The sequence below is a fragment of the Cucurbita pepo genome, chromosome 15, assembly GCF_057944985.1.
Source record: "Cucurbita pepo subsp. pepo isolate OVF chromosome 15, ASM5794498v1, whole genome shotgun sequence".
Classification (NCBI taxonomy): domain Eukaryota; kingdom Viridiplantae; phylum Streptophyta; class Magnoliopsida; order Cucurbitales; family Cucurbitaceae; genus Cucurbita; species Cucurbita pepo.
In genome coordinates, this window is record NC_141812.1 from 12,183,925 (window position 1) to 12,211,321 (window position 27,397).

A 27,397-nucleotide genomic window follows, 5' to 3' on the forward strand; every position below is an offset into this window, starting at 1 on the left:
AGCGGCCCATGATCTGGAAAAAAAAAGAAAGAAAGAGACTGGCATTGGACAAGTATGCAACAGTGTAGGTAAGATAACCGAACCCAAAACAAAAATTCTTCCAGTAAATTTTGCTGCAGTAAGGAGCAAGGTATACATACTGTGAATACGCAGAAATAAAAACACACGAGGAAAGAGAGAGGTGCGTTCACAGTATTATTACCATAAAATCCCACTTTCCCACTCAATAATATATAGATGATATACCAAATCCAACAAAAAATAAAATGTCTTTCACTCGGATATCAGTCACTCGCCATCTACCCCCTCCTGTATCTTACTTCTTCCCCCCAATGAATTCAACCAGAGGGTATTCAAATCACACCAGGATAAATACAAATAATCCCAACACCAATGGTAGTAGCATATCATCTTATTTGATTCAAATCATTTGGCGGCACAGTCTGGACTATGCCATTCTCATTCAGGTATTCGACAAACTCATCGATGAGGTATGGCCAAGCACCTTCGGCATCGTAATTTGATAGCATAGGCTCCACAGTCTACAAATTGAGACAAGTAAGAAAGGAATTAGTACAGCAAATGCAAGACATCACCACCAACAAAGGGGCAGTGGTGCTTCACCATTGCCGCCCCCAACTACCCCTCTGCAAACTTTCATTGGTGGATGTACAACAAATGGAGTGGGCACATTTTAGGTGCTAGAATAACAGCGAGGTTCGCAACAGTTTTTTTTAAATCTAGATACTCAAACAGAGATTTGAAAAGTTTGTGAATCAAAGGATTGAGTTAGGAATTAATTTTTCAAAGTTCATAAAGTAGATCATTTAAATAAATAATAATAATAATAATAATAATAATAATAATAATAATAAAACAGGATTTTGAGGCATCTGTTTAAAATTTCATTCTTACCCTTGCAAACTCCAGAAGTTGAGACCATGTGTCCCTAGAAATAGCTTTATTATGCCGAGCCTAAATCAAGAAAGATTAAAATACAAATAGATCAAAAAAAATTATTAAGAATGTATAATTAGAAAACAGTACAAGCATCTTGGACTTCGGAATTTGAAGCAGATCAAATTCTAAACCCATTTTCCCACATTACTCAGCAGAAAGTAAACAAGAAACTACTGGCTAACTTTTGCACAGGACAGATCCATCCGATTGCACATTCTATAAAAATGTTCAAGATAGATAGCTATTGGATAAAATATACCGTTCTGTCCTTTGCATCCATAAGATATACAAGCTCCTTGAGTCAAGGAAGCATTGCCCCCACACATCACAGATATTTGGTTTTTCAAAAAGACAAAGTAGAAACATTACCTGCAAGAACTGACACCAGTGGTCGACGAGGGGCCACTGCTTTTCAGCAAATAGTAACTGCCACATTCCAATTGCAGTGTCCAGTGCTAAAGATTTTTGCCCCTAAAACATGTAAACCCACTTTAGAAGTCCATGTATTAGGCAGAGATTGTGCTGTTATCTAACGCATGTGCCACTGAAGATAGAAAAACAGCTGTAAATAGATCCACCACAGAATATTCAAGCCGAGCATGAGTACCTTTTCTTTTGCCCAACCAAATGCAAAGTTGTAAATCTCACGGAACTTTTCTGGACAGACATGAAATCAATATAAACAAATCATCGAGTTAAAATCACACAGAATTTCAATTATAAGCAAGGATAATATAAGTTACAACATGATATAAGCAACTAAGAATACATACGTTCATCTTTCAACTCAGAGTTCATATATGGTATCCTTTCACGGAACCTCTCCAGAGAATCTATCCTGCCATCATGAATTGAACATTGATATTATGACAAGAATAATCTTGATCCCTTACATGATATTCTAGTCCGAAAGAATATAACAGCAAACAATTAGTTACCCTAGTGCTTGTAATCCACCTATAAACTCCTGTTTGGAAAACTCACACATTGTGTTTGCCTTCATGTGCCATGAAACAACCAACTGCAGGTAATTGCGACAATATATTTAAAAATAAGCCTATCAATCAGAAGATGGGCACAAAATAAACTGATATTCTTGCAATTCAGAGGTGAAAATATCACCTAGATCCATACTAATGTAGTAGAATTAGTGGTTAATCTACGATGATTTCATGTTTAATTCTTTTCAGTTCCTTTTTGGATCCATCTCATGTATTCATTAACTTGATTCATAATAAAGATTCTAGAGTTTGATTCTCGGAGATTTCTCCTCAGTCATCTTCGGATATACCAATATGGTTGCTGGTGGAAAACCAGGAAACTCTTGTTGAGTCCAATTGCTAGGGAAGCTTCATGAGTTGTGCTCGTTATACAATATCCCACATCTATTAAAAATTCTGATGTAGTAGGATTAGCGGTTAATCTAGGATAATTCCATGGTTAATCATTTTTGGTTGCCTATTAGAAATTTAGTTCTCCTTTATAGTTTCCTATTTGGATTTTAGTTCTTAGAGAATCCATCTCATGTATTCATTAACTTGATTCATAATAAAGATTCTAGAGTTTGATTCTTGGAGATTTCTCCTCAGTCATTCTTAGACTACACCACACACCTTGTGTAGCAAATACAGTGTTAACGATAATGTGAAATTGAAATATTCAGCTTTTTTTAACATGGGTGAAGGAAGCACCTAAAGTGACCTTGCAGTCATTTATGTGACTGCCTCTATCAAGCTACAAAATTATAAGAGGGAGAATGAGAATATTGATATCCTATCTCAGATATCTTCTCCAAGATGAAGCTTGACAAGAGTAAGCTTGTCAGGAGAGCTGTCTATAATTTAGCCCCTACTAAAAGGAATGCACGCATGTCAAGAATCTTGATAATTCTAAAATGAGATAGATAGCATAAAGCATTAATATAATTCACACATGATTGCCTTGTGTAGCAACAATTATTTTTTAACGCATACCATCACTATATCTTGAGGATCCACCTGCAAAAATATGTATCTCACGTCAATTCAATAGGTAGAAATAAATAGAACTGCATAGTCATCAACTCATTAATTACACCAAACATAGTTGGGCACATAAATCACCTACCTGAAGGTCATTACAGAGCAGTGAGATACCATCAGCCAATATCATATCAACATATGGATCTGCCAACCATTTTAATTAACAAACTTTGTTACTTTCATGCTCATAGAAAATCATAAACTTTGTCAGCATGGTTTCAAGTTTACATAAAGAAAAGAAATCTAGTAATGATAAATGAAAACAAAGCTTACCTTTATATCTGTTATAAAGCTCTTCCAAATGTCTAGAGTCAGTGAACGCTTTAATTTGGGGTTGACTGTAAAATACATCAAAAGCTCCTTCAAGATGCCAATCACTAGCCTTCAGGGCCTGATGAGCAACCTTTTCACTGCATGATCAACAAAATATAAAAATCAATGAAAATATAAGATGGACCCCAATTCATTATCCATGCTTCTTTAGCTTGATACGAAAGAAAGCTACAACATGAGTTCAGAAGCACTAAAAGCATTTTTATCAGTCTTACTCTCTGTTCTTTATCATTGACGAAAATAATAAAATAAAAAAGGTTTATCCATTTTTATCTAACGGAACTAGTTCTGTTTTCTATAAATTTACAAAGTGTACCAGCAGCCTGTTCCCATTAGGAGAGAAAAAAATGGGGAAAAGCTTTCTAAATCTTTTGAATAAAATGTAAAGGGGCACCACTAAAATGATTAGCCATGAAAATCCATAGAAAAGTGAAACAAAGCATACGAGTCAACCATCTTCATCATTTTCTCTAGACGTAGAAAGAAAAATTACATGAAGAAAAAAACAAAACATTTCCCACGGTTGTCAATCAATTTGTTGAGTGATCAGACATATGATCGTGAGGCTTTACATGTGATAGATCTTTTTGTAGTCTCCCTCTGACCCCTTTCTTCTTCACTCTGGTATTCTTAAATTTTTCATAAAATGCTTGAATACATTCAGGTTCTCATTTTTAACAGTTGCATCTTTTTGTTTCAAATCAACTGAAGATCAGCTTTCAAAGAAAAAGGAAGACTGTTTGTATTAACACAAAAATGCTTATTATATAGGAGATATAGAAGGGGACAATTTAAAAAACAAACAGAAAAATCTATGTCGTGTATACTATATTAATGTGTACAGTACAACTATTAGATTTTTCCCCCTAATGACCGGATATCAAAGACTCTACTCCTCACATTATGTTCACAGCCCAACTCCACCAATACTCACGGAGGCTTCACCGACCCTAGAGCTACATCAGAAAATAGGTGTCTTAACTTATTAAACTTTCTATCTCGTTTCCAATACCTTCATAACTATCTTTATTAACTATGACAGCCAATCCCTCCCGTTAATAATGTTAAAAGCATTTGATCAGAGGGGGTGTCAACTAAGCCTTGCAATGTTTGGTGGTCAAAACATGAGAGATAATTCAAATACCATGAAACTTAAAGTGAATTTTGATTCTTCGGCAGAAGATGAAAATAAGTAATTTAGGCAAGAAACCACGTCTACTTCTACAGTTTATACATTATACTTAAGTCCATACCAGTCCGTGTTATGAGATATGACTGATTTCTTAGATTATCCTCTTCACGTACATAAGGTTAGTCTTCCCTTAGACAAAGTGAAGCAACCGCACACAAACAGGATCTTGATTCCATAAATTTTAGTAATCAACTTAAAAGAATGTTAAAATAGCGCTCATTAACGTACCTTGTACCAGTTATAGCCATAAACTGGTGGACTTTATCTCGGTGTCCTCTGCTTAATTTATGCTGTTGAGAACAAATACAATAAAAGTTAGATTATAGGATGATGTTTACATGTATTGGGTCTATTGGTGTACACATAAAAGTCCACACAGACGACTGAGCATGTCAACAAAAAAAGTTGATCATGTAGCATCCACTTAAATAGTATAGAAGATGGTTACTCCATAAACCAAACCACAATCGTAACCAGAAGATAAAATCTCAATCTGAAATTCATGCAACCAAGGAATCAATACTTGAACAGAATTCCCTGGTGCAGTGAGTATCACACAAAGATAGAGTGCAGAGCGTTCTGGTTAGCAAATAAGATGGAGAAAACAATGTAGTTAACATAGATCCTAGCCACAGGACCAATAACTGGAAAATAATTAAACAACAATAACCTTGCACGATGTGAAGGGGTGAGGGGAGGGATATAATAATTGAATTAACAATAACCGAAGAGAACAAAACACTAACCATTTCGGAGGTCGTGGATACAAGCCTAGCACGGAGAAATGGGAATCGGAGGGTAGCCTGAAGGCCGAGGATGGCTTCTCCGACTACGGAGGACGATGAGAGAGAATTCTAGGGTTGTTCCTGGAAGCTCGATCTCTCTCTCTCTCTCTCTCTCTCTCTCTCTCTCTCTGCAAGAAGACAGTGCAGTGATTTCGGTTCTCTTTTGTATTATTCTTTTTTAAATTAAGAGAATTTTTCATATATCACAGTAGCGCTACAATTTTTTCTTCCCGGTTTCATCATTATTTTTTATTAATTACTTTACATTATTTATTTTACAAATTTTTTAATTTCTTATTTTCATAATTAATTATTTGTTTTCCTATGATGATAATAATATTAAAATGCTCATTAGGGTTAAATCCGGCAACTTGTCTTAATAAAGGGGCCCATTTGAAATTTCCGTAGATTAATTTTCAAAGAATGGAGGGGCGGGGGGCAATTTTGTTATACTTGCCGGATTAGGGTTTTACTTTTCTTTTAGGTCCCTCCGCCCAAGTGCTATTTAAACGCCCCGAAGGATCCCCTTTCCGCCATACTTTCTGGATTAGGGTTCCTCTTTGTGCGAGTTGCGTTTTTCTTTTAATTTTTTGATTCAGTTCTTCTCTTTTTCAGTCCATTTGTTCCATCTAGTTGTGGCAGTGATGACGAATTCATATACCATCAAACTATGAAAGCGGTGTCCTGTTTCTGGGGCGAGCTTGTTGATGTCAACATGAATGTTTCTGAGCCTCTTTTCAAATTTGAGGCTTTCAATTTCCGATCATATCTTCTCGTACTTTATAGAATGCGAAATTGAAATTGCGAAAGGCAACAAATTAGAGTCTCTGATTCGCTTTTTTCTGTAGCGTCGTCAGTGCTGTACGTTGCCGATAAGGATTTGGGGCCGAGATTCTGGCACTTGTCTTGTCTTCCTAAGGCTTGTGCATTTAGGTGCTCCTACATTTTGACTATCCATTATTCTTCTCTTTTAAAATTTTGATCTTTGTCTTTCCCAGAAGGAAAGCCTTTTTAGTAGAATAGGCTACGTCTTCTTTTCTTTCAATCTTTCTTTACGGATGGCTGTTCTTCATTTTCTTTTTTGAACCATCGAATGCGTAGAATGGAACCCTAATCAGAATCATTGAGTACGGAGAATGAAATCAAAAGATTTGCTGTAGAACGAAGGGTTAGATCAATGGTGAACATGTTCTTAGTATGAACAATATGCATGAACCAATGAATTAATGGAGTATAATATTTACAAAAAACGAAATGAACAACATCTTTAAGTACCCGCCCTAGCCGGATGAAATCGCGAATTGACCGTCGTGAGCTAGCTCACTTCAAGAACAATTGGTCACTTATCGCCTATCAAAGCCAGTCTCGACTGGTCGGAATTATTCCCATAATTAAAATTTTATGGTATTTTTTTACCAGCACAATGCGGTAAAACAAACAACTTATTAATTATTCCCTAATAAATTATTACTAGATAAAAAATTAAAAGTTTAAAATTTTACTAAATATAAATTCTAAAGAAAATTATTTTGGGTTCTATCTCTATATTTAATAGATTGATTAAAAGAAACTTATGAAAATAATTAAACATTAGTCAGTGATTAAATAAGAACAACGTGGAGTCGCTTTCATTTGAAATTAGATATGAGCGTAGGCCTTAAAAAAAACAGTCCTGAATACTCAAGTATTACAGTTGGGTGTCACTAGTTCCAGAAAATGAACTCGAGGGAGGTTTTGTTCTAATGCAAAACAAGAAGTAATGTGAATTGTCTCAAGACAACCAACGAATGGTGAACGCCATTCAAATGCAATAAACACTAAGTCGGAGAACGGAGGTTCCATGCAGCCAAAGACTTCATCACACAATAGTAAGCCATGGTCATGACCTTTCTATTACAAGATCGACACCCACAAGTTTGCTTCCTGTCAGGAGGTCAGAAAAAGTTTAGATGAAAGAAAAGAGGATAGAATGACGAGGGAAAGTTTACCAAGTAACATCATATGAATCAATTTACAGGATGAAAATAAGGTGAAGAAAATTCAAAGAGGAAGCTTGTCCAATGGCTTTAGAGTCGCAACACGGCTAAAACCAGGTTTCATGTACTTCTCATACGTGACTTTCAGCTGTCCCAAATGAGCAGATTGGTGAAATTTCAAGATTTTCTCAGCACATTCTCTATAAAACAATAAAAAGATTTAGTATATGCATGCGAAGGTGTTATATTACGAGCTGCTATATGTGTTAGGAGCTACCTTATTTGGGACGCTTCGTAGCGTGTATGTTTGTTTAGTAGTGCGGTCCAGCATGGACTTATTTGCAACGTACACCGTGCAACATATAGGGCCGATGCACATAGCAACGACGGCTTGAAACTAAGAGCTTCGTATTCAACCAAGGCCAGCTCAATCAAGTAAAATGATAAGTGTTCAAGCTGCAGCAGAATTCAAAGCAGCACACAACTATTAGAATTTCTTCAAGTAAACTATATCACGATAGTCTCTAGAGGCTTCCAAACCTGAGTATTAGACTGAGCAGCCTTGAGAAATCTTAACATAAAAACATATGGAGTAGGCATGTTCAAGCGAAACTTCAACTTCTTAAGAATGAGTGCTTCCTGGAGGGAGATCAAAACATACAAAAAGGAGTTTCAAACTTGCCATACTTGAGGAAACAGAAACTTTCAAACTTCCTCTACCCGGCTGGTGATTTAGTGAAAATGAATGATTTATAAGTGATCTAATAAAAATAAATTTCATACCAAAAAGAAAATTTAGGAGGTGATTTTGGACATGAGAAAAGTAATTTTAACCATTTCAAAATCACTCTCAAACATGTACTAAGAAATACAAATACAGTATTTGTAGTAAAATACTAATACTCTCTATGACAGTAACTCCTCCACTCCTGCCAAATTCAAAACAACGTGCAGTTGCACAAGGATAACTGATCAAACCGGTTGAACCAAGGCAGTTTAGTCTGTTCGGTTAATTGGTAATCCATTAATTCAAGTGATATAATTTTAGCTGGATTTTAGTCAGTTTAATCAGATATCAGAGGATCTCATAGCAAGGCATAATACGTCACAAAAAAATTACAAAAGCCAACACTTTTCCTGATTGAGCGACCATGGGTACAGTTGAAAATGATTGAAGGATAATATTTTTCCTGCATCCTCAACCAGCCACTTAAAAAGTCGAATATACTTTGAAGAAAGACAGTTCAAACTGTAGAGAATAAATATCCAACCATACCATTTGTAGCACTTGCTCTCTTGAGTAGGACTCAGCTGAAATGCTAATTAGATCTTTAACCTGTTGCCAACGGACACCACAATGTCTGATCAGCCTAACTTTCATCGATCAAGCATAATGTCAAAATAGATAAAATTAAAATATTATAATATTTACCCTAGGATGCCAAAAATCTTCATATTTCGATGCCAATAGCAATGCAGTAAGACCAACCAACTGCATTTCATTCTTCTTGATTATGACTTGGGAGAGATACCGATCAAACAATGTAACAGTGAGAAATAGTGTTTCAGGCATCAAGTCAAATTTGAAGTGTACCTACGACCAAAAAACATAGATATAGCTCATAGCACAACATGTGTGTGTGTGTGAGAGAGAGAGTGAGAGAGAGAGAGAGAGAGAGAGAGAGAGAGAGAGAGCCGGATAGTTAACGAAGGAAGAAAAATAAAGAAAAGCGGCAAAACTTGAAAATAGATAGGTACTTCAATCAACCAGTTGATCAAAACGCCTCGAATATGGGGGTTAATTTCTTTTTGTACTGATAAGTAATTTGAAAGAGATGAGCTTTGTGCCTGAAATCAGAAACAAATTGAGTTTGTTTAATACAAAATTGGCAGTTCTAAGTCGAAGATATATCACAGAAATAGGCGTCAAGAAGTTAATAAACATAAATAAATAAACTTTGCAAAATAAATAATTGAATAAGCAGCTGACAAATTCAGATTGAAAACCACAGAAAGCCTACGCTAGGACACTTCAATATGGCCATGGATGTTAAAAACTGTCAACTCTTTTTAGAAAGAATAACAAACATCACCTCTGTAACCCAATAATAACGATATATCTCCTCAACGTATTCAGCAACCTCCATTTGGTTGTGGTCATTGTCAATACTTGGTAGGTTAGCCATCTCCGTAGCTACAGCACATTTATCCAGCAACTGCAAAATAGTGGCAACGATATAAGCTCAAAAGAAGCCATAAGTGTGGTGGTATGCTATCAATGCTAATATCACCTTTGCTCCAGCGACCAACAAGGATGTATACGATCTCCTACGACCAACTTTTTTCCTGACAATCAAATCCGTGCTTGTACTTGGATTACAAGTAGGTTCAGATGCATCACTCCCTTGAATGGACATATTAGTTATATCCTCACAAAGAGATGCTGAGGGTTCCACAATCTTGGATGATGATGCAGTACTAGAAATTGATTTGATTGCAACAGATGCATATTTGGCTTTTGATGCCTCTTGAGTACCAGAAGCCTTCTTCATGATCCTTGCAATGGGCTGGAAGGTGACATTGTAAAAAAGCTTCATAATATACCCTCTAAAAATGTGATGCAATGGAACAAGAACACATACTATTAACATCAATAAAATTGGTGAACGGAAAAAAGGTTCTTATGCAGCAGTGAACAGAATTAAGTATCTCTAGACACGTTGCATAGAAAGCATATTGCTGCAAATGATAAGCAAGTACCTTACTAGACTTTTTGGACAGTGTATTTGTGTCCACCTTGGCTTGACCCCTGAAATTCCTTTACCACAGTCAGAAGTTCCAAAGAGATTTTCCTACTTGCTTAACATTCCATCAGCAAAAGCAAAGATGGCTAAAAAACATTCTTTAAAACAAAAAGAATTTGCTTGTTAGCATTGTGATGAGAAGATGTTTCATCAAATCAATGAAAAAGGAAACTACTACAACGCATTTAAACAAACTGTTTTGAATCATTGAGTTTTACAAGTGCTAACATTATGATGAAGCCATCGCTCACTCGGTTATTCCATAGCCGACTTCTGATATTTTTTGCCGGGGCTACTGCATTCTTGCCAGATTTAGCTAAAAATGGAGAAGAAAGGGTTTAGTCCCCTATCTTGATCTAGTCTGTCATCGGAAGCAAAAAAAAAAAAAAAAAAAAAGAAATTACAAAAATCTAAATTCATACTCAAACATGCTTGAGATCTATTGGTCTTTTCAGGCTTCTCAGTAACTTCCTGAAAGTAGAAAATACATACTTATTAGAAATACACGCCATTAAAATAACAGGTAAATTGATTCCATTCTACATAAAATAAATATTTGGGTCATATCATCATATCCCAAAGAAATGTAAAATATATCATAATCTAGTGATCCAAAACCTTTGGGTTCGAAGCATTTGCTTGGTTCATCCTCCTTAGCACTGGTAAAGATATCCTTCAAAACAAGAGACAAACAACCAATATGATTCAGTTGTACGTCATCTTGACTACAACGAAGAGGGGAAAAGGCATTTTTTAAGCATCGAACCTTGTTTGCGAAAAAGAGATCTTTTTAATTCTCCTGAGAAATAAACAAGAGTTCAACATAAAATTTATTAAAAGGTCTAAATCTACAAATATGCACACGAAAAGGCATGTCATAAATGCCTATTGGAAGAACAAAATTATAAACCGTGTAACTTTAAACATTTTTATCATTGTTAGAGTGGAAAATTATATTTAAAAACCTGGTATTTACAGTATTGGCACAGCAGGGACCGTCTGTTTTGTTTCTTTCATAGACGGAACAACCATTTGAATCATTAACACGCCCTAAAAAGTAAAGCAGGTCAATACTACATGATAGAGTATAGAAACTACAGAACTTTTTTTTTTATATATAGAGAAACCTTTTTCTGAAGCATGCAATTCACCCACAGCTTCTCCTGTATTCTTCGTTTTTCCCTGTTCAAGAACAACAAAAGCAAACTGAACAAATTTTGTTGGTGATATAAAAAGGGCGTCGTACTTTAAAGACTTGTAATGAGAGAAAGACACATTATTTTCACAACTAAATCTAGCAAAAGTTTACATACCAATGGTTTCCTAAATGAGACATTGACGCCAGCAGTGCTAGCTCTAGTCCCAGTTGAAATCCTACAGAAACAAGTGACAAAGACCATTTGCGTCGGCTTAATTTCTAAGACGGGAAAGACTTAAAAAGTAAAGGCCAAGGAGAAAACTTGTATATTGCACCTTACAACAGCGTGTAATTTCCTAAATCCTCGAAGTCAAATTGTATACCAAAAAAAGGATCGGGAAAGTTTTTCTTTTTTAACAAACAAATTTCTACTGCCTCTCATCACAGACCGAGAGAGCGTGAGAGAGAGGTGATGCACATGACTCACTTATGCTTGGAGCCATCTTGAATTGTTTTCCTAGAAGAGTTGGCTCGGACGTTACTCACATCTGCCAACGCTCTTCTTCTCGTGATTTTGGCCCCTGAAGAAACAGTGTAGAATTTCAATTGAAATAAACTCACAACATTATCTAAATTTTCTATTTTAAAACACCATCTCTATTTCTTACCAGAAACTTCAATTTTCTCTGTATTCTTCTCTGAGCGCTGCAGGCCTCCCTTAAATTAGAAGAACCTCAAATGTAAAAGTTAATATGTGACCAATTTTCCAACGAGACTTTATGTTGTCTTCCTACGGTTAGAATTTTGACCCACAAGCTTTGAGAATAAAGTTGAATTACCTTTGGTTGATTCACACAATCTGTTGAAGGCTCCTTTTTCATTGTTACAGGCTTCCTACAACACGGAAAATATCGAACAATTAACTAGTCAGGGGTTTCGTTTCCAATAAAAGGAATGCTTATATTTACGATACGTACAGCCTAAAATATGGCTTAACCAAAATTTTTCCAAGCATTTCAATACCATCAATGGGAACAGAAGAGAAGTAAAGTAGAAATACAACGTGTGGAGAGAAAAATATTAAAGGAACATTAGTAACACTTACTTGCAACTGGAATCAGCTTTAATCTTATCTTTCTCCGTATAAACCTTAAAACCTCCCATTGCTGCTTGTACCGAGGGGGGTGAAGAAGTCAGTTATTAATCATCTACTACATAGCGTTGGAGAAGATTTGAAATGCTAAACTATAGATTAAGTTTATCTTACCACTCCTGCGGGTGCGATTATCCTCAGTGGGTAGACCCGCATCCAGGCAGACTTTAGCCTAATTTCGAGCAACAGTATCGTTTAAGTGTAATCAAGGAGAGGAGTATGATCTATTCGAGAAATAAAAGACCTAGTGGCATTTGATATACCTTGGTAGCCACCATTTCTGAATGATCTTAATTTCCAAATTCTGATCCCTGATCAAGAAGAAGATTTAGTTCCCTGCTCAAAATCAGTCCACAGACTCAAATTCACGAACCCCAGGGGAAAATGCAGCATAAAAAAATAAAGTAAAAAATGGTCGGGATCCAAGCAAATACTTGCAACCTTGGCCAAGCTTCATTTCCTCCTAAACCCTAATTCTTCTTAAGTAACATACAACAAAGTAAGGACAGAATCTAGACTTAAAGCAAAGGGGAACTACATTCAATAGATAGAAGATGAGTTTGAGAGAACCTTAATAGACGAGAAACACTTGGACGTTCATCTAAACAAATATCCGCGGTTGTCTGTTCAAAGCTTTGTGTTCTTCAAATATAACACGAAGAGACAGACGGCACCCTCTTTTGCTGGCAGCGGGAGCGGGTAAACACCAACGTAAAGGTTTTCAAATTTAAAGTAAGTTTACGGTTCTGCCCCTGACAAAATTCAGAAATAAATTGTTTTTTTAAAAAATGGCCCATGCAGGTTTCGAACCTGCGACCTTCGCGTTATTAGCACGCTCTAACCAACTGAGCTAATAGGCCATGTTTGAATATAGACTCTATCTTAATAATATATAAATAATATATATAATTATTTGGTGGGCAGTAGCAGTTTTGTTTATTGCAAACGCTATTATAGGAATTATTAGGGAATGATCAACTTTTGCTGTGAGCCACAGCCCAAGCATTATGCCAAAATACTTCCTCACTAAGCTCCCCATAATTCTTAGAAAAATTTTATAAAAGGCAAAACAGCATATTATGTCCTAAGCATCAAAATCTATGGGTTCTTCATTTAATAATCTTTTTTTTTTTTTTTTTTTTTTCTTTATAAAATATTATATTCACATGGAGAAATTCTTGTGTTTCTATGATTGGAATGGATGCCTCTCAACTCTCATTGTTAGCCAGCCAGTGAATTTTAAAAAGGAACCAAAGACCTTGCCCATTCTTTTTCTTTTCTTCTCCCTCGCCCTCCACTATTAATTCATCTTCTCCTCCACCCCACCATCCGCAGTAAAAAAAAATTCCAACAAAATGTTCAAATTCTCTCTTCTTTTTGTTTCCCTCTGTCTCCCTGCTCTTGTCTCCGGCGGGCGGGAGTCATGCACGTGTCACTCCGATGCCGCCGCCGAGCACAACGCCGCACAGGAAGCGATCAAGTACAAGCTGGGGTCGATTGCTTCGGTGTTGGCGGCCGGAGCTGCAGGGGTGAGCCTTCCTTTGGTGGGCAAGAGGATTCCGTCTCTGAGGCCTGAAAAGGACATTTTTTTCATGATCAAGGCCTTTGCTGCAGGGGTCATTTTAGGCACTGGGTTCGTCCACATACTCCCCGACGCCTTCCAAGACTTAACCTCCCCCTGCATCGGACAAAATCCTTGGGCCCACTTCCCTGTCGCCGGGTTCATTGCAATGGCCTCCTCCATCGGCACCTTGATGGTCGACACATTTGCAACAACCTTTTACCACAGACGCCACTTCAGTAAACCCAAGCAGGTACTTGCAGACCAGGAAACAGCCGAGGAGCATGCCGGTCACGTGCATGTTCACACCCACGCCACACATGGCCACGCTCACGGCTCCACCGCCGCCGCCGTACCCGCAGAAGATTTGAGTCTCACAGAGTTAATCCGGTACCGGATTATATCTCAGGTATGTATAAATACAGGGGCGGCGTGTATTTAAAATATATATATATATTCAATCTGTTGAGCTTTGGACGGATTCTCAGGTGTTGGAATTGGGAATTGTGATTCATTCAGTAATAATTGGTATATCTCTTGGTACCTCCCAGAGCCCTGCTACCATTAAGCCGCTGCTGGTAGCTCTGTCTTTCCACCAGTTTTTTGAGGGCATGGGCCTCGGTGGCTGCATATCCCAGGTAAATTCCAACTCCATCTCATTGGAACCAAGTTCTGATTTATAACGACGTTGATGTTCAATCCTTTCTCCAATCAATATGTGAGCCTTATCAGGGGTCCAGTGTCCTTACCGGTACTCCGCCTCGTGTGTCCCGAAGCCCAGCGTCCTCGCTGACACTTGTTCTTTTCTCCCATCGATGTAGGACCCCACCAAATCTACCCCTTTGGGGTCAATGTTCTTATTGGCACACCGCCTCATGTCTACCCATTCGGGGCTCAGCCTCCTCGCTGGCACATCGTACAGTGTCTAGCTCTGATACCATCTGTAACACTGAGGCCCACCGCTATCTTGTCCTCCTTGAGCTCTCCGTTTCAAGCTTACCCTCAACGTTTTTTAAAACGCTTTAGGTAGGGAAAGGTTTTCACACCTTCATAAAGGGTGTTTGGTTCTTCTCCAAAGCCAACCTAGGATATTACGTGACTATTCACTTGGGGCGCAGGCACAATTTAGGTGGCGATCAGCGGCAGCAATGGCGACATTTTTCTCGGTGACAGCGCCGGTGGGAATTGCAGTGGGAATCGGAATCACGGGAGTTTACAGAGACGACAGCCGGAGGGGTCTGATCGTGGAGGGAAGCATGAACTCGGCATCGGCGGGGATATTGATATACATGGCGCTCGTGGACCTTCTTGCTGCAGATTTCATGAACCCGAGGCTGCAAAACAATTTGGGGCTTCAGTTAGGAGCTAATATCTCTTTGCTTCTCGGGGCTGCTTGCATGTCTGTATTGGCCAAATGGGCTTGATCCAAATTTCTCACCATTTTTTTCCCATCAAAAACCACATGTGGGCCATTAGCCATCAACAAAGAGCGACACTACCCGCTTCCCTTTTAGTAGCTAGCCACTCTTGAATCAATCAATTTTATGTTTTATTTCACGCATTTATATATAATCAAAATTCTTTTTAAATGATAAAAATTATGTTTTTGAGTGATTTTTAATATGAAAAAAGTGATTAATCACTTTAAAATTACGCTCATTCATATTCTTAAAGACACATGCTTGGCGTCATGACTCGAGAAAGTCATCGAGGGCGATAATTGGGTTAAATGGAGGAGAGTGTCACACCTCACTAAGAGAAAGTAGGTTGTGACCCCCACATGTCAACCGAGGCAAAGGGCGTTCATTCAACTAAGATTGAGAAGTGTCATGATGCGATCGAGGAGGACAATGCATCATCCAACACATCAAGAGTGTGCATTGAAACTAAGTTGAGGCATATGTAAGGTTCAAGATAACGAGAGGATAGGAGTGTCGAAGACAAGCTCCCACAATAACGAAAGCACTTTTTCACTCTTTTCATATACTGGGGGATTTCACTTGGAAAAGAAAATATTCCATAGTTATGGATTCGGTTCTATAACTATGGGTTCGGTTCCATAACTATGGGTTCTAATGTACGAGATCTTGTAGCACTTACCAATGAGGCCATATCGATTAGTATTATGTAGAAGAAATCAATTATAGACACTAATATAATTAGATCTGCTCTTCATAGACAAACTTGGGATTTGGGTCGGGTAGGTTCCGGGCCATAACTTTAGAAGTCGAGATTTCGATATGAGTTTTGGCATGTGGGCCTAGCTTGAATCCCCCTTAAGACTTATCATGAGTGTGTCAAGATCACAACGCCCTGCAGTTGAAAAAACGAAATGACTGTGACACTCCATAGCTTTTGGATCTGCCCATCCACAAAACTATTTTATAGGTATAAGTGAAGAAATATTAATACCTTATAAGTAGGTGGGAAGATGCAAAAATGCATCCTAAGCGTAGTGATACCAAAATGGGTCTAACTCATCGAATGAGGTGAGTGGTCTAAATAAGCATATGAATGAACCTAGACATGATATGAAATTATAGGTACTACTTATGCTAAAAAAAATTACATATGGAGATAATCTTTGCTTTCAAAAACAGTTCATACGAAGGGATGCAAGAGAATGTCGAAGTTCTAAATTATAGTTAAGAGTCTTGGACACGAGGTATTATTATGAAACAGTCATCTCTTTTGTTCATTATACATTTTGCATTACGAACTTGAGAGAGAGAGAGAGAGAGAGAGTAGAAGGAAAGGGTGGAGTAGAGATGAAGCAAGAAACACACCCAGAGACACACACAGCGAGGTACCCTTTTGCTCCATTGGTGAAGCAAGCATATATGCCAAATTTCAAGAAGCAAATATATTTCCGGGACACACAAACTTGGGTATATAACTTATAAGAAAAAAGAAGAGAAAAAAAAGAACACAAAACTTCCATCCCTAGTCTAACTTGTTCACTTGTACACATAACTAAGCAAAGTGCCTGTTCCTCACAACTAAAAAACACCCCAAAGAATCCCTCTTTTTCTGCCACTTGTACGCCTCTTATGCACTCCCCTCTCGCTTTATTTACTTACACCCCCTATTATTTCTCATGCACAGCCCCTTGCTTTGCTTTGCTTTGCTTTCCTCTCTTCTCTTCTTCTGTTGGTTAAGGATGGATTTCGCCGGACTCCGCCGCCTCCTCCTCCTCCTCCTCCTCCTCCTCGTATCCACTTCTACCACTCATTTCTTCACTCCCTGTGGTAAGCTCTTCTTCCCTCTCCTCCTTGCTTCCTCACCTACACTTCTTTTGCCATCCACTTTACAAGTCCCCATCGTGCCCACGGCCTACACATCCACTAAGTAATTGCACTTTACCTGGGTGCCCCTGGCCCTCACTTTTTGCTTAGCACACAAGTAAACCCATTTTTTTTTTTCCATTTTAGCTATTTATTCAACCATTTAGAAAATCCATTGATGAAGTAAATAGATAAATATTTTTATGCGAATGTGTTCAAACAAAAATTAACCCAATAAACTCTTCTGTGGTAGATGCTAGAAGTGTGGAGAGAAGGTCCAAGAAACTCCAGCTGGCGAAATACTTGGATGTAATTGGGCAAAAGGTGAGCCACGTGGATGGTGGGACCAATTCCCAACCTTACGTGAGCTCCCCGTTTACTCTCCCGCCATTCGATTCGTTGCCGGACAACGCGCCCCCTTATTGCTCCTATCCCCCAGCTACTCCTCTGCCTCCCTCCTCGCCCTTCACCTACATTTCATCGCCGCCGCCGCCGCCCTTCTATTATCTTCCCCCACTGCTCCCACCTCCCACCCCAACCTACGGCTCTCCCCCCAGCTTCACCCCGCCTTACTATTACGAGCCCAGCCCTCCAAGCTACGTTCCCAGCCCACCCTCTCCCACGGCGTTCGTGCCGAGCCCACCCGTGTTCCAGCCACCCGTCATTTACCCTCCCCCGAGCGTGCCGCCCCCTCCCCACTCCGCACCCAATATAGCCCTTTGGTGCGTGGCCAAGCCCTCCGTGCCTGACCCAATCATTCAAGAGGCCATGAACTATGCCTGCGGGACGGTGGCGGATTGCGACACCATTCTCCCCAACGGACCCTGCTTTCTGCCCAACACACTCATCGCCCACGCTTCCTACGCCTTCAATAGCTATTGGCAGAGAACCAAGGTCGGCGGCGGCACCTGTGAGTTCGGCGGTACCGCCATGCTTGTCACCGTGGATCCCAGTAAGTTTGTAATCTCCTCATTTTTTATATAATTATTAATTATAATATAGGTTGTGGAATTTCTTTTAATTAATATATTGAATATGCTTGTTTTCTTGTGGGACACGGCAGGTTATGATGGCTGCCATTTCGTTTACACGTAGACACCACACTATGAAATGGAATTGTTTTATCCACTTTTGAAGACACGTGAGAAACATGTACAGACTAGAAATCTAGAACATAATATCACTCTCCATTTTTTCCCCCACTCTTTTTTTTTTTTTTTTATAAAAAATAATTTGGTTGGAATAAATTTATGCATAGATATGTGTTTCATAGTTTTAATTTTTTATATTATCTTCATTTTGAAACCTGTTTTTTTTTTTTTTTTCTCTTTTTTTTTAAGATGAGAATTGATGGACTATTTACTTTTCATTTTTCTTTTTTATTTCAATAAAAAAAAATTATTTAATGATACATGTTATATTTATTAAGCATTTTGCAACTGAATTATTGTAACCGACCTAGCAGATATTGTCATCTCTAGACTTTGATTTTTGGGCTTTCCATCAAAGCTTTAAAAACTAGGGAAGATTTCGACATCACAGTTATCGAATATTGATGGGGTGTAAGTTTTCATGTTGGCTTATTTAGGCCACTAACTATGATGATGCCTATGATACCGATACCAAATTATTGGAGAATAATTCTTCAATATTGAATAAAAATGTCATTTAGCCATAATAGTGAATCAAACAATGTTTGGCATGCCACTTAACATGTGACATGGATCATGCCATATGTAACCCATATGAACCAACACGATCTTCTCCCTCCCCTTCCCACTTTTTTATTCACTTTTTTATTCACTTTTTTACTAGGGACAAAAATACGTTTGAAAAAACACTCAAAGGAACAACAAACTCAATGATTAAATGGTTTCATTTATTATCTAAAAATAAATTATAGCTCACGAAATTATCACATAATTTTCTTTATTCTTTATGGAAAAAATTATATATATAAAAAATAATAATAATAATTCTTTCCCTAGAATTTTAGATTTTAGAGTTTTAATTAATCATTCTGATAATTTTTAGAATAAATAGGAGGAATATAAGTTTGGCGTGAGCACTGAAAGGACGAAAATGTCCCTAAGAAAAATTATTATTTAATTAGCGGCAGTGGAAGTGCCTCGTGAAGCGTTAATTCTAAAATAAAATCTGATTTATTTTGGGCGCTTCCCTCCAATTGTTTCCGTCTCCCTCCTGGCTTTAGGTTGAGCTCATCCCACCGGTTAAGAACCAAAAACCCTATTCGCCTACCATCCTTTTCTCCTCCTCTATCTGCCGCCTGCAACTCGGTGCAATCGCCATGGAGGACGGCTTTGCAGCTGAAAAGCTCTTCAATCAGGGATTTTCCTACACCTACGACGATGTCATCTTCCTTCCTCACTACATTGACTTCCCCACTGACGCCGTCCAGCTCGCTACCCGACTCACCCGCAATATCTCCCTCTCTATCCCCTGCGTCTCTTCCCCCATGGACACCGTCACCGAAGCCTACATGGCTTCCGCCATGGCTGCTCTTGGTGGCATCGGTATCATCCACTCCAATTCCCCTGCCGCCCAACAGGCTGCCATGGTTCATGCCGCCAAGGCCCGCCGTGTTCCAATTTTGTCTAATCCTGTTTTCAAGTCCCCATCCGATCGGATTGACTCGGAGGAGGATTTTGCTTCTTCGCCCTTTGTTTTGGTTACTGAGTCAGGTACCTCCAAGTCGAAGCTCTTGGGCCATGTCTCCTACGCGGACTGGACCTCCCAGGCGAACAAGGATGTGAAAATATATGATTATATGGTTAATTCGGGGGCTTCAGTTCCGTGGAACTATGATTTAGCGCAAGTGGACGCGTTCTTGGCGGAGAAGAAGAAGGACTTTGTGCCGCTGTTGAAGGACGATGAAATTGTGGATGTTGTAACGAAGTCAGAAGTGGAGAGAATCAAAAGTTATCCTAAACTGGGCGTTGGCTCGGTTGCGGCCGATGGTTCCTGGCTGGTAGGGGCTTCGATTGGAACGAGGGAGCATGACAAGGAGAGGTTGAAGCTTTTGGTGCAGGCCGGTGTAAACGCAGTGGTGTTAGATAGTTCACAGGGAAACTCCAGTTATCAAATTGATATGATAAAGTATGTGAAGCGGACATATCCAGAATTGGACGTGATTGGCGGGAATGTGGTTACGATGGCACAGGCCCAGAATTTGATTCAGGCTGGTGTCGACGGCTTGCGGATTGGGATGGGTTCTGGATCTATCTGTACCACGCAGGAGGTTTGTGCGGTTGGACGAGGACAGGTATCTGTGTTTTTTATGAAAGCCTTTCCCCTTTTCCTTTTCCTTTTCCTTTTCCTTTTCCTTTACCTAGTATCTTACCTGTGTTTTTTCGAAGCTTGAGGCAAAGCGAAATGGCTCTCAGGGTTAAGCAAAGTTTTAAACACTGAGGGCACTCTTTCCTCTGTCTGTTCTTCTCAGGCGACTGCGGTTTACAAGGTCTCATTAGTTGCTTCGCAAAGTGGCGTGCCTGTCATCGCTGATGGTGGAATTTCAAACTCTGGGCATATTGTTAAGGCTTTAGTTCTTGGTGCATCCACGGTAATGATGGGAAGTTTCTTGGCTGGAAGCACCGAGGCCCCTGGGGCCTTCGAAACTAAGGTATTTCTTCTGCTAGTTCTCCTTTTCCTCACTAAATGGCTACGGCTAGTTACCTAACTACTAACAAGTGACAACTTCATGAATAAAAGTGGAGCTTATGTTTAAATGATTGGTGGTTTGAAATTTAAATTGTCTGTCGTATGGCCCTTCAGTACTAGATAGTTACCTCATAGAGGTATATTCAAGTGGTGGAACGATTCGTGATAGTACTTATTATTGATTCATGTATGCATATTTTCTTACGAGTTACAACTGCCAGAAGACAAGGTTTTCGCCTGTGAGTTATAAGAACTGACATTCAGTGGTGAAATCAGAAATGACTGATGAAAACTTATATCGTGTCACTTCCCAGAATGGTCAGCGTGTGAAGAAGTATCGTGGGATGGGCTCTTTAGAAGCAATGACCAAAGGTAGTGATGCCAGGTACTTGGGGGATACTGCAACCCTTAAGATAGCTCAAGGGGTTGTTGGAGCAGTTGCTGATAAGGGTTCAGTCTTGAAGTTCATACCCTACACTATGCAAGCAGTCAAGCAAGGTTTCCAAGATCTTGGTGCTTCCTCCATCAAATCTGCCCATGACCTCTTAAGCTCAAAGATTTTAAGGCTAGAGGTAAGGCGTTCTGCTCATCCCCGTTCAATGCTCTGTTGGTTATGAACATGACTCTGTTTAAAATCGTGTTCATTTTGTTGGTATTGCAGGTACGCTCAGGGGCAGCACAGGTCGAAGGTGGCATTCATGGACTGGTGTCGTATGAAAAGAGATCGTTTTGAAAAATCAACACATTCTGCCCTCCATTCTGTAACCGCAGCGCCTCTTTCAAGCTGGTCTTGCATTGCCCAATGTATTAATTCATAAGCTTTTATCTGTGATGTGAGGTGTTGGGGTTTTCAGATTTATATTGTGACACATGCAAGAACTTATCTACAATAAAGGGGCCCATCTTTTAATGGCTTTGCTTGAAGCCTTTGTGCTTCCTGGTCCTCGGTCTTATTATATTGTTTATGTTCAATAAAATGAAACTTTAGAAGGTGAGTTTTTAAAGTACCAAGCAACTAACTGATAATCTAAGTAAGCCTCTCACATAGGCATGAAAGTTGGGGGTTATATCTATGCTTACTAAGAAGCATGCAGATTGGATTCGGAGGGTCTCAATTTAACAATGAAATGTTTCCATAAAATGTTTTATTTGCCATTTCCTCGATGAGAAAGCAATAGGCATCTGATAAATAGAGAAGACAGTGAATAGGTGGCGTCTGCTTCCCACTACAACTTATTTGGTTTGTTGTTCGTTCATTTGTTCAAAAGTGCATCCAGATCCATGGGTTGTTCAAACATGGCTTTTACAGTGTTCATCAACCTATTTGAAGTGTACCCATCATCTTCCATGTAAAATAGATTCACAATGGACATCAATTTCCAGAACACATCCTTACAAGCTCTTGGAATTGTAGTGTTCTCCTGCAAAACTAACCCCAGCAATTCTCTTATCGCCCTCTCAAAATCCCCTTTAATTGCTTCAATGGCCTCCTCTTTGGTGACATTACCACCGCCATCAATCATCCACAGAGACAGAGAATTCAGCTTTCCCTCCTTGGATTCTCTCTGCGACATTACATTGCCGGAAGTTATTTATAAACAAAAGCAAACAACTCTACTCTACTCTACTCTTTGTATAAATACACCACCACACACATCATGCAGCAACTTGTTTTAGTACTTACATCGAAAGATCGAATATCATTCTTAAGGCGACCAGCAGTGCTCATCAGCTTATATAACTTCTGGTATTCACAGCTTCCAATCATTTCCTCTGAGAGCTTAGGTCCAACAAAGAAGAGCATTGGAAGGATTATAGGTCCCAACGCGAATGATACATGGGCTTGTTCCATATATTCACCCATTGATGGCACTACCTTATTTGTCGACCATTCAGCTTCCTTTCTCATCACCTTCAGCAGAGCCAACCACTGTAAAATCAAGTATAATAGTTTATATATTCAGCTTTTCCTTATTTTCAGCAGTACAATTGCGCATACCAAACATTATTAGTAATTAAATATCTTACGACATCGATAACATTCCTCATCACACTGCGTCCTTGCCATACTAAAGCTCTTCTTCCTATTTCACAAACTGTGCTGTGAAGTGCAAGAAATACAATCTCAACGTTCTTGGAACAGTAACCCACTTCCCCATCAGGATCCCACCTATGGATTATTAAGAGTTCAGATATAAATAATGCAAAAAGGGAGAGTTAGTAAACAAGAGTTGGTTAGTAAAAGGAAACTACTTTTCCACCAATTCTATAAGGTTATCCAATTCCTCTTCAGATCCTCCACCATCATAGAAATCATCAACCACGGTTGTGAGCACACCATTTTGTGCCCATGCTATGCGAGCATCATGAAGTTCAGGATCAGTAAGGGTCGCTGCCGCAGCAAAATAGCAGTACCCTAGGTGCAGTCTGAAAAATTTCAACTCGTCCAATTTGTTTTCAACCACCCATCTGTTCATACACAATGGAAATGAACTTAGAAACAAGAGATTCTCTTGGGCACTACAAATGTAAGGACTGGCGTCCACTTCTAATAAGTCACAATGCATTCGTCAATGGCCAAGTCATCCCCTCATAGACTATTGTGTTTGTAACACAGTACATGGGCCAAGTGATGGCCATCGGTCAAAGCTCGATACTTGTAAAAACCTACAATACTGCAAGCAACAATTTACCTTTGAAGCTCTTCCAGTTCTTTAAGATGAATGCGTTGCAGGGTATTGAAATCCTCTACAGCAAGTTCCAGAAAATCTTGATGGCCAAAATTTAAGCAGCTGGCACAATTAAATCCAGTATTAGAGCTGTCCAACTTCCCCCAAGGACCCCCACCCAACACACAAAGAAAAATAACAAAAAGAAGAGCGAATAGAAAGTAAAAGAATTTGCAACATACGCATATGGCGATTTTGAAAGCCTCACAATGTCTCCACTGTAACTATCCATTGCCCTCTTACTTATTAGGCGTTCTAGAGTTGCATTATAGGGGAACTCAAGAGCATTAACAGCCTGATGATGACCACGGAAACAAAGGTTTTTGTTAATGAAGAGTAAAGGAAAAGGCAAAAAAAAAGTACCATTTGACATTGCTAAAAATACCTCTTGTTTAACGACACTATCGGTTCTATCAGACCAAAATGAATCACTAGATAATCCATGCTTCAGGAAACGACTAGTCCAAGAGTTTATATTTTCCAGAACAGATTCATCGGGGTGAGTGATAATCTGAGAGGCCTTATATAACTCCAGCGAGGCACCGAAGTCTTTTAAATATCCTCCAAGGCAATTGGGAAAGAGATCTTCTGAAAATTGAGTCAACTGGTCTAAAGACAAATTACACAAATTAGACTTTTCCTAAGATCCAACATTTCAGCACAAAAATTCAATAATCACAAGGCACCTGAAGAAACATCATATCCTTCAACACGTAACATTCGAAAGGCCATTGCACAAGTTGAAGCATCTAAGAATATATTTTCCTCTCCTTGCATCCAACACCTGTTCTTGCAAATAAATTCCATGAACCATTGATATTTAGAAAAGAACTCAACCACAGACAAAATGGACTAGAATTAAACAACAACAAAGTATATAATACACTTCATGTAATCCATTTTGGAGTGATTGTTAAAAATATCATACTACCTGTAAGTTTCATCTAATACGCTTCTAATCTCCTCTTTGAAATGCCGAGCAATTCCGAATTTTTGAAGGCTATCAACCATGTGTAATCGAGCATATATATCAAGAGGATATATTGTGGGAACTGAAAAACACCAGTATATATATGATGAAAATTACAGAGAAATGAATGACACGTTAAGAAGAGGCAAAGAGAAGAAGGTGATGTCAGAGGAACCTGAGCCATCAAACTTTTGTAAGAGTGAGCGAAGATAATCAAAACAGCCATCATCATTTCTATGCATAAAAGCCGCTGCCGTAGTGGATGGAGAATTAAACAGTGATCCATTCTTCCTTTGATATTGCATGACCATATCCCAGTCCTGTAACTTTCCAATTCCTTCTGAAACATACGCTAAATAGGCTTTTCCACCTTCAGAGTTGCTTCTGCAGCTTCAGAACAGACGGGGCAAAGGGCCAAATACAAAAAGGAGAAGTGAGGAAATTTTTTTCCTTTTCAACAAAGTACCAATTTAAACAATACAAATCTACAATCATTCGATATAATATTGTTGCTTGTGTTTAAAGCCCGCTAAATTATACTAAGAACTTAAGTAGAGCATGAGAAGTCCGAGAAAATTTGGATGCATTGATCAGCCTTCTCAGATTTTAAGAAATTATATGGAAAAAAATCTCATATTTCCAAGAATGCAAAACATTGAAAGGTTTATATCTCATTTTGGACTATAAACTTTCAGGTTTATTTCACTTTGGTCTCTAAACATTCAAAAGCATTAAAAAGCAACTAATTTGATTTCTAAGTTTTCAAAATGTTTATAAGCCCGCAACCATTTTGAAATGGGGAGTAATAATTGGACAACCACAGGGTCTCTCATTTCTGTGTTTGAAATCCAAAAATCTCTAGGCAGCTAACGCAAATGGGATTTAAACCAAAACTTAAATACTGAATTAAAAGAACAAAGCAAAGCATTAGGCAGCTGACCCTACCACAGCTTATTAATTAGCTTGGTTCAATTTAACAAGCAACTGCCTTACACATACTTCTAGAGCCAATGAATAAGAAAGAAAAGAAAAGAAAACGAAGAAGGGTATTACCTTCTAAGCTCCAACTCTTTCTTTCGAACCAAGGCATCCACGTTCGTCGGTGCCAAGGGTAGATTCAAATTCAAGTCTTTAGCATACTCAATCATGCCAGGGAAAATAATGTCAAATCCCACAGGAGAACGTTGGTTCTCATCAGTAGCTGAAGCTATATTAGACTTGATAAAATCAAGGGCTGCATAACAAAGGAAAACGCCTTAAACTTCATTACTGAATACATCATAGAGTAGACCTACAGCAAGAAGAGTAATAACCATACCCTTGCTCATATGATCATGCCCAATATTCCACCGCTTAAGAGTAAGAACACATGCTAATGTAGATAAGAGATTGGCCTTCATCAGCAACTGATCGTTGTGGAGTAGGCCCCATGAGCCATCAGCATGTTGACTATCTAATACCCAGTTTATACACTCGGGGAAAAGAGGTTGGTTGAGAGAGTTTGGAGAAGGAACCATTGCCACCCATGCAGTATCATATGCAGAAACTGAAAGTTCAACCTTGTCGAACAATTTCTTAATTCTTTCTTTTGTTTCTTCAAAGTGCTGTAAGAGTAAAAAGTAAGATGTATGTCTATGGTTCGAAACATAACAAAATTAGATAACAAATGGCATCATACCAAAGCTCCAGTTTTAGTTGTTGTGTCCACATCCACTCCAGGGAATAGGGAAGCTGGTTGAGAACAATAATTTTCACATATCAGAAGGGAGTGCAGGAAATGTAAATAATTAAGTCTTCCACATAGATAGAATCCTAAGAATTTGTCACTGACATAAAACTAAATGCATTTCAATTCATCTTCAGCAACATAGAAAGAAAATAAATAAGGATTCAGAAATCTGATGCAGAGATTGGTTATAAGGCAGATTAAAATTTAGGGATGATCCCATAAGAAAACGGAAATCAATCACCAGAAAACTAAATATTCAGCTACGTTTATGAACTTCTGTTACTCCTAATGACAAATTCAGCGCGCGGCCACTATCCTCACAAAAACAGAGGAGAGAAGTCGTGTTTATATGTATGAAACTCCATACCGTCGAATTGTTTCCGAAATATCAAGAACATCGAAGGATGGAAAATGCAAACATGAACAGGAAAGGCGCATTACGAGTAAAACGAGAAACGCAACTCGAGAAAAGGTGTGGTGATTACAGAAAAGGAAATCAATTGGTAAATCGAACCTGAGGAGGAGGAGGAGGCAGCAAAACGGGCAACGCCGGTAGGTCGGGCAAGATACATGACTGGTATGTTCAGGACATGCAAAGAAATTGCGGAAGCAGCATCCAACTCTGGTGAGGCATTTTCACATTCAGTGCATATAAAGAACAGAATAGGCAGTACACAAAAACAGCCAAGAGACAAAAAACTACCGCTTTCATTTGGAAAGCATGGTTTGTGAGAATTGTTCTAGCTTTGGTAGGTTGCAGGCCCGAGGGAGCAAGTACCTCTGAAAGATTGTTTTGGCAGTTTAGGTCTGGATTCACAAGTGTTGGGCAGTGGCAACCCACAGCGCCCATATTGCTATCGCGAACCGCGACGGGAAAGAAATTAAATGAAGCGCAACAGATTGTGACACCACAGAAATGAAATGAATGAATGAATCCAGCGTGGCTGTATCCTATTACTGCTCTAATAAGGAAAGCAGGTCAAAATCAACAAATGGAATGAATGATGGATGATAATATGAAGAGAAAATTCCAGCCACTCCGTTGACTCACTTTTACAACATTCATAGAATGTGTCGGTGAAGC

At 38.8% G+C, this 27,397-nt stretch overlaps 6 protein-coding genes and 1 non-coding gene across 11 annotated transcripts; 4 read left to right on the plus strand and 3 right to left on the minus strand.

Moving 5' to 3' along the window:
- Positions 1-69: 69 nt before the first annotated feature.
- LOC111776311 (uncharacterized) lies at positions 70-5,444 on the minus strand. The gene is made up of 11 exons (XM_023655735.2): positions 5,253-5,444; positions 4,735-4,796; positions 3,255-3,391; positions 3,067-3,125; positions 2,934-2,957; positions 1,899-1,981; positions 1,734-1,798; positions 1,568-1,617; positions 1,330-1,431; positions 916-975; positions 70-542 (listed from the first exon to the last, which is right to left on the minus strand). The coding sequence occupies exons 1-11, from the start codon at positions 5,253-5,255 to the stop codon at positions 408-410; spliced, it is 780 nt and encodes a 259-aa protein (XP_023511503.1). The 5' UTR covers positions 5,256-5,444; the 3' UTR covers positions 70-407.
- A 483-nt stretch (positions 5,445-5,927) lies between these two features.
- LOC111776540 (small nucleolar RNA snoR116) lies at positions 5,928-6,024 on the plus strand. Its single transcript, XR_002812273.1, has one exon. It is a non-coding gene; the product is annotated as a small nucleolar RNA snoR116 (small nucleolar RNA).
- An 873-nt stretch (positions 6,025-6,897) lies between these two features.
- Positions 6,898-13,066, minus strand: CYCB3;1 (cyclin b3;1). The gene is made up of 23 exons (XM_087117812.1): positions 12,933-13,066; positions 12,626-12,673; positions 12,477-12,534; positions 12,315-12,375; positions 12,049-12,103; positions 11,878-11,926; positions 11,697-11,790; positions 11,385-11,445; positions 11,199-11,253; positions 11,037-11,121; positions 10,838-10,870; positions 10,690-10,744; positions 10,494-10,542; positions 10,300-10,387; positions 10,028-10,076; positions 9,559-9,834; positions 9,361-9,483; positions 9,026-9,115; positions 8,700-8,861; positions 8,544-8,603; positions 7,808-7,906; positions 7,545-7,723; positions 6,898-7,467 (listed from the first exon to the last, which is right to left on the minus strand). The coding sequence occupies exons 2-23, from the start codon at positions 12,638-12,640 to the stop codon at positions 7,332-7,334; spliced, it is 1,932 nt and encodes a 643-aa protein (XP_086973938.1). The 5' UTR covers positions 12,641-12,673; positions 12,933-13,066; the 3' UTR covers positions 6,898-7,331.
- Positions 13,067-13,546: 480 nt separating this feature from the next.
- On the plus strand, positions 13,547-15,976 carry LOC111811893 (zinc transporter 1). Of its 3 annotated transcripts, XR_015411894.1 has the most exons (4): positions 13,547-14,332; positions 14,412-14,561; positions 14,745-14,949; positions 15,042-15,137. XR_015411894.1 is itself a non-coding variant. In XM_023698944.2 (3 exons), exons 1-3 carry the CDS (start codon positions 13,718-13,720, stop codon positions 15,345-15,347), a joined length of 1,071 nt encoding a protein of 356 aa, XP_023554712.2. In that variant the 5' UTR covers positions 13,553-13,717; the 3' UTR covers positions 15,348-15,976. The 3 variants fall into 3 exon arrangements, 2 of the variants coding, with proteins under 2 accessions (XP_023554712.2, XP_023554713.2); XM_023698944.2 differs by lacking the exon at positions 14,745-14,949 and having other exon boundaries at positions 13,553-14,332; positions 15,042-15,976; XM_023698945.2 differs by lacking the exon at positions 14,745-14,949 and having other exon boundaries at positions 13,555-14,332; positions 14,475-14,561; positions 15,042-15,976.
- Positions 15,977-16,962: 986 nt separating this feature from the next.
- Positions 16,963-18,421, plus strand: LOC111776245 (uncharacterized). Its single transcript, XM_023655643.2, has 3 exons — positions 16,963-17,171; positions 17,461-18,159; positions 18,271-18,421. Exons 1-3 carry the CDS (start codon positions 17,021-17,023, stop codon positions 18,300-18,302), a joined length of 882 nt encoding a protein of 293 aa, XP_023511411.2. The 5' UTR covers positions 16,963-17,020; the 3' UTR covers positions 18,303-18,421.
- Positions 18,422-19,350: 929 nt separating this feature from the next.
- LOC111811234 (Aldolase-type TIM barrel family protein) lies at positions 19,351-21,809 on the plus strand. The gene is made up of 4 exons (XM_023697993.2): positions 19,351-20,490; positions 20,668-20,847; positions 21,200-21,457; positions 21,547-21,809. Exons 1-4 carry the CDS (start codon positions 19,516-19,518, stop codon positions 21,616-21,618), a joined length of 1,485 nt encoding a protein of 494 aa, XP_023553761.1. The 5' UTR covers positions 19,351-19,515; the 3' UTR covers positions 21,619-21,809.
- Positions 21,810-22,000: 191 nt separating this feature from the next.
- GA2 (Terpenoid cyclases/Protein prenyltransferases superfamily protein) lies at positions 22,001-27,305 on the minus strand. Of its 3 annotated transcripts, none has more exons than XM_023697992.2 (15): positions 27,017-27,305; positions 26,828-26,935; positions 26,263-26,315; positions 25,903-26,188; positions 25,638-25,818; positions 24,760-24,968; positions 24,546-24,666; positions 24,301-24,398; positions 24,000-24,223; positions 23,797-23,909; positions 23,579-23,677; positions 23,139-23,354; positions 22,914-23,055; positions 22,570-22,815; positions 22,001-22,450 (listed from the first exon to the last, which is right to left on the minus strand). In XM_023697992.2, the coding sequence occupies exons 2-15, from the start codon at positions 26,883-26,885 to the stop codon at positions 22,139-22,141; spliced, it is 2,358 nt and encodes a 785-aa protein (XP_023553760.2). In that variant the 5' UTR covers positions 26,886-26,935; positions 27,017-27,305; the 3' UTR covers positions 22,001-22,138. The 3 variants fall into 3 exon arrangements, with proteins under 3 accessions (XP_023553760.2, XP_023553759.2, XP_086974418.1); XM_023697991.2 differs by having other exon boundaries at positions 24,760-24,974; positions 27,017-27,300; XM_087118292.1 differs by having other exon boundaries at positions 24,760-24,974; positions 26,828-27,301.
- Between the last annotated feature and the right edge of the window lie 92 nt (positions 27,306-27,397).

Coding starts and splice junctions, on each gene's coding strand:
- LOC111776311 (XM_023655735.2), bottom strand. Junction 1,618..1,733: donor CTCTGAGTTGAAAGATGAAC/GTATGTATTCTT, acceptor ATGTCTGTCCAG/AAAAGTTCCGTGAGATTTAC. Junction 543..915: donor AACTTCTGGAGTTTGCAAGG/GTAAGAATGAAA, acceptor CTCAATTTGTAG/ACTGTGGAGCCTATGCTATC.
- LOC111811893 (XM_023698944.2), top strand. CDS start 13,718: ATGTTCAAATTCTCTCTTCTTTTTGTTTCCCTCTGTCTCCCTGCTCTT. Junction 14,333..14,411: donor GGTACCGGATTATATCTCAG/GTATGTATAAAT, acceptor ACGGATTCTCAG/GTGTTGGAATTGGGAATTGT. Junction 14,562..15,041: donor TCGGTGGCTGCATATCCCAG/GTAAATTCCAAC, acceptor CTTGGGGCGCAG/GCACAATTTAGGTGGCGATC.
- LOC111776245 (XM_023655643.2), top strand. CDS start 17,021: ATGCACAGCCCCTTGCTTTGCTTTGCTTTGCTTTCCTCTCTTCTCTTC. Junction 17,172..17,460: donor TCATTTCTTCACTCCCTGTG/GTAAGCTCTTCT, acceptor CTTCTGTGGTAG/ATGCTAGAAGTGTGGAGAGA. Junction 18,160..18,270: donor GCTTGTCACCGTGGATCCCA/GTAAGTTTGTAA, acceptor GGGACACGGCAG/GTTATGATGGCTGCCATTTC.
- LOC111811234 (XM_023697993.2), top strand. CDS start 19,516: ATGGAGGACGGCTTTGCAGCTGAAAAGCTCTTCAATCAGGGATTTTCC. Junction 20,491..20,667: donor GTGCGGTTGGACGAGGACAG/GTATCTGTGTTT, acceptor TGTTCTTCTCAG/GCGACTGCGGTTTACAAGGT. Junction 21,458..21,546: donor CAAAGATTTTAAGGCTAGAG/GTAAGGCGTTCT, acceptor TTGGTATTGCAG/GTACGCTCAGGGGCAGCACA.
- GA2 (XM_087118292.1), bottom strand. CDS start 26,885: ATGTATCTTGCCCGACCTACCGGCGTTGCCCGTTTTGCTGCCTCCTCC. Junction 24,975..25,637: donor AAAGAGTTGGAGCTTAGAAG/GTAATACCCTTC, acceptor TCTGTTCTGAAG/CTGCAGAAGCAACTCTGAAG. Junction 23,910..23,999: donor ATAGTGTCGTTAAACAAGAG/GTATTTTTAGCA, acceptor GGTCATCATCAG/GCTGTTAATGCTCTTGAGTT.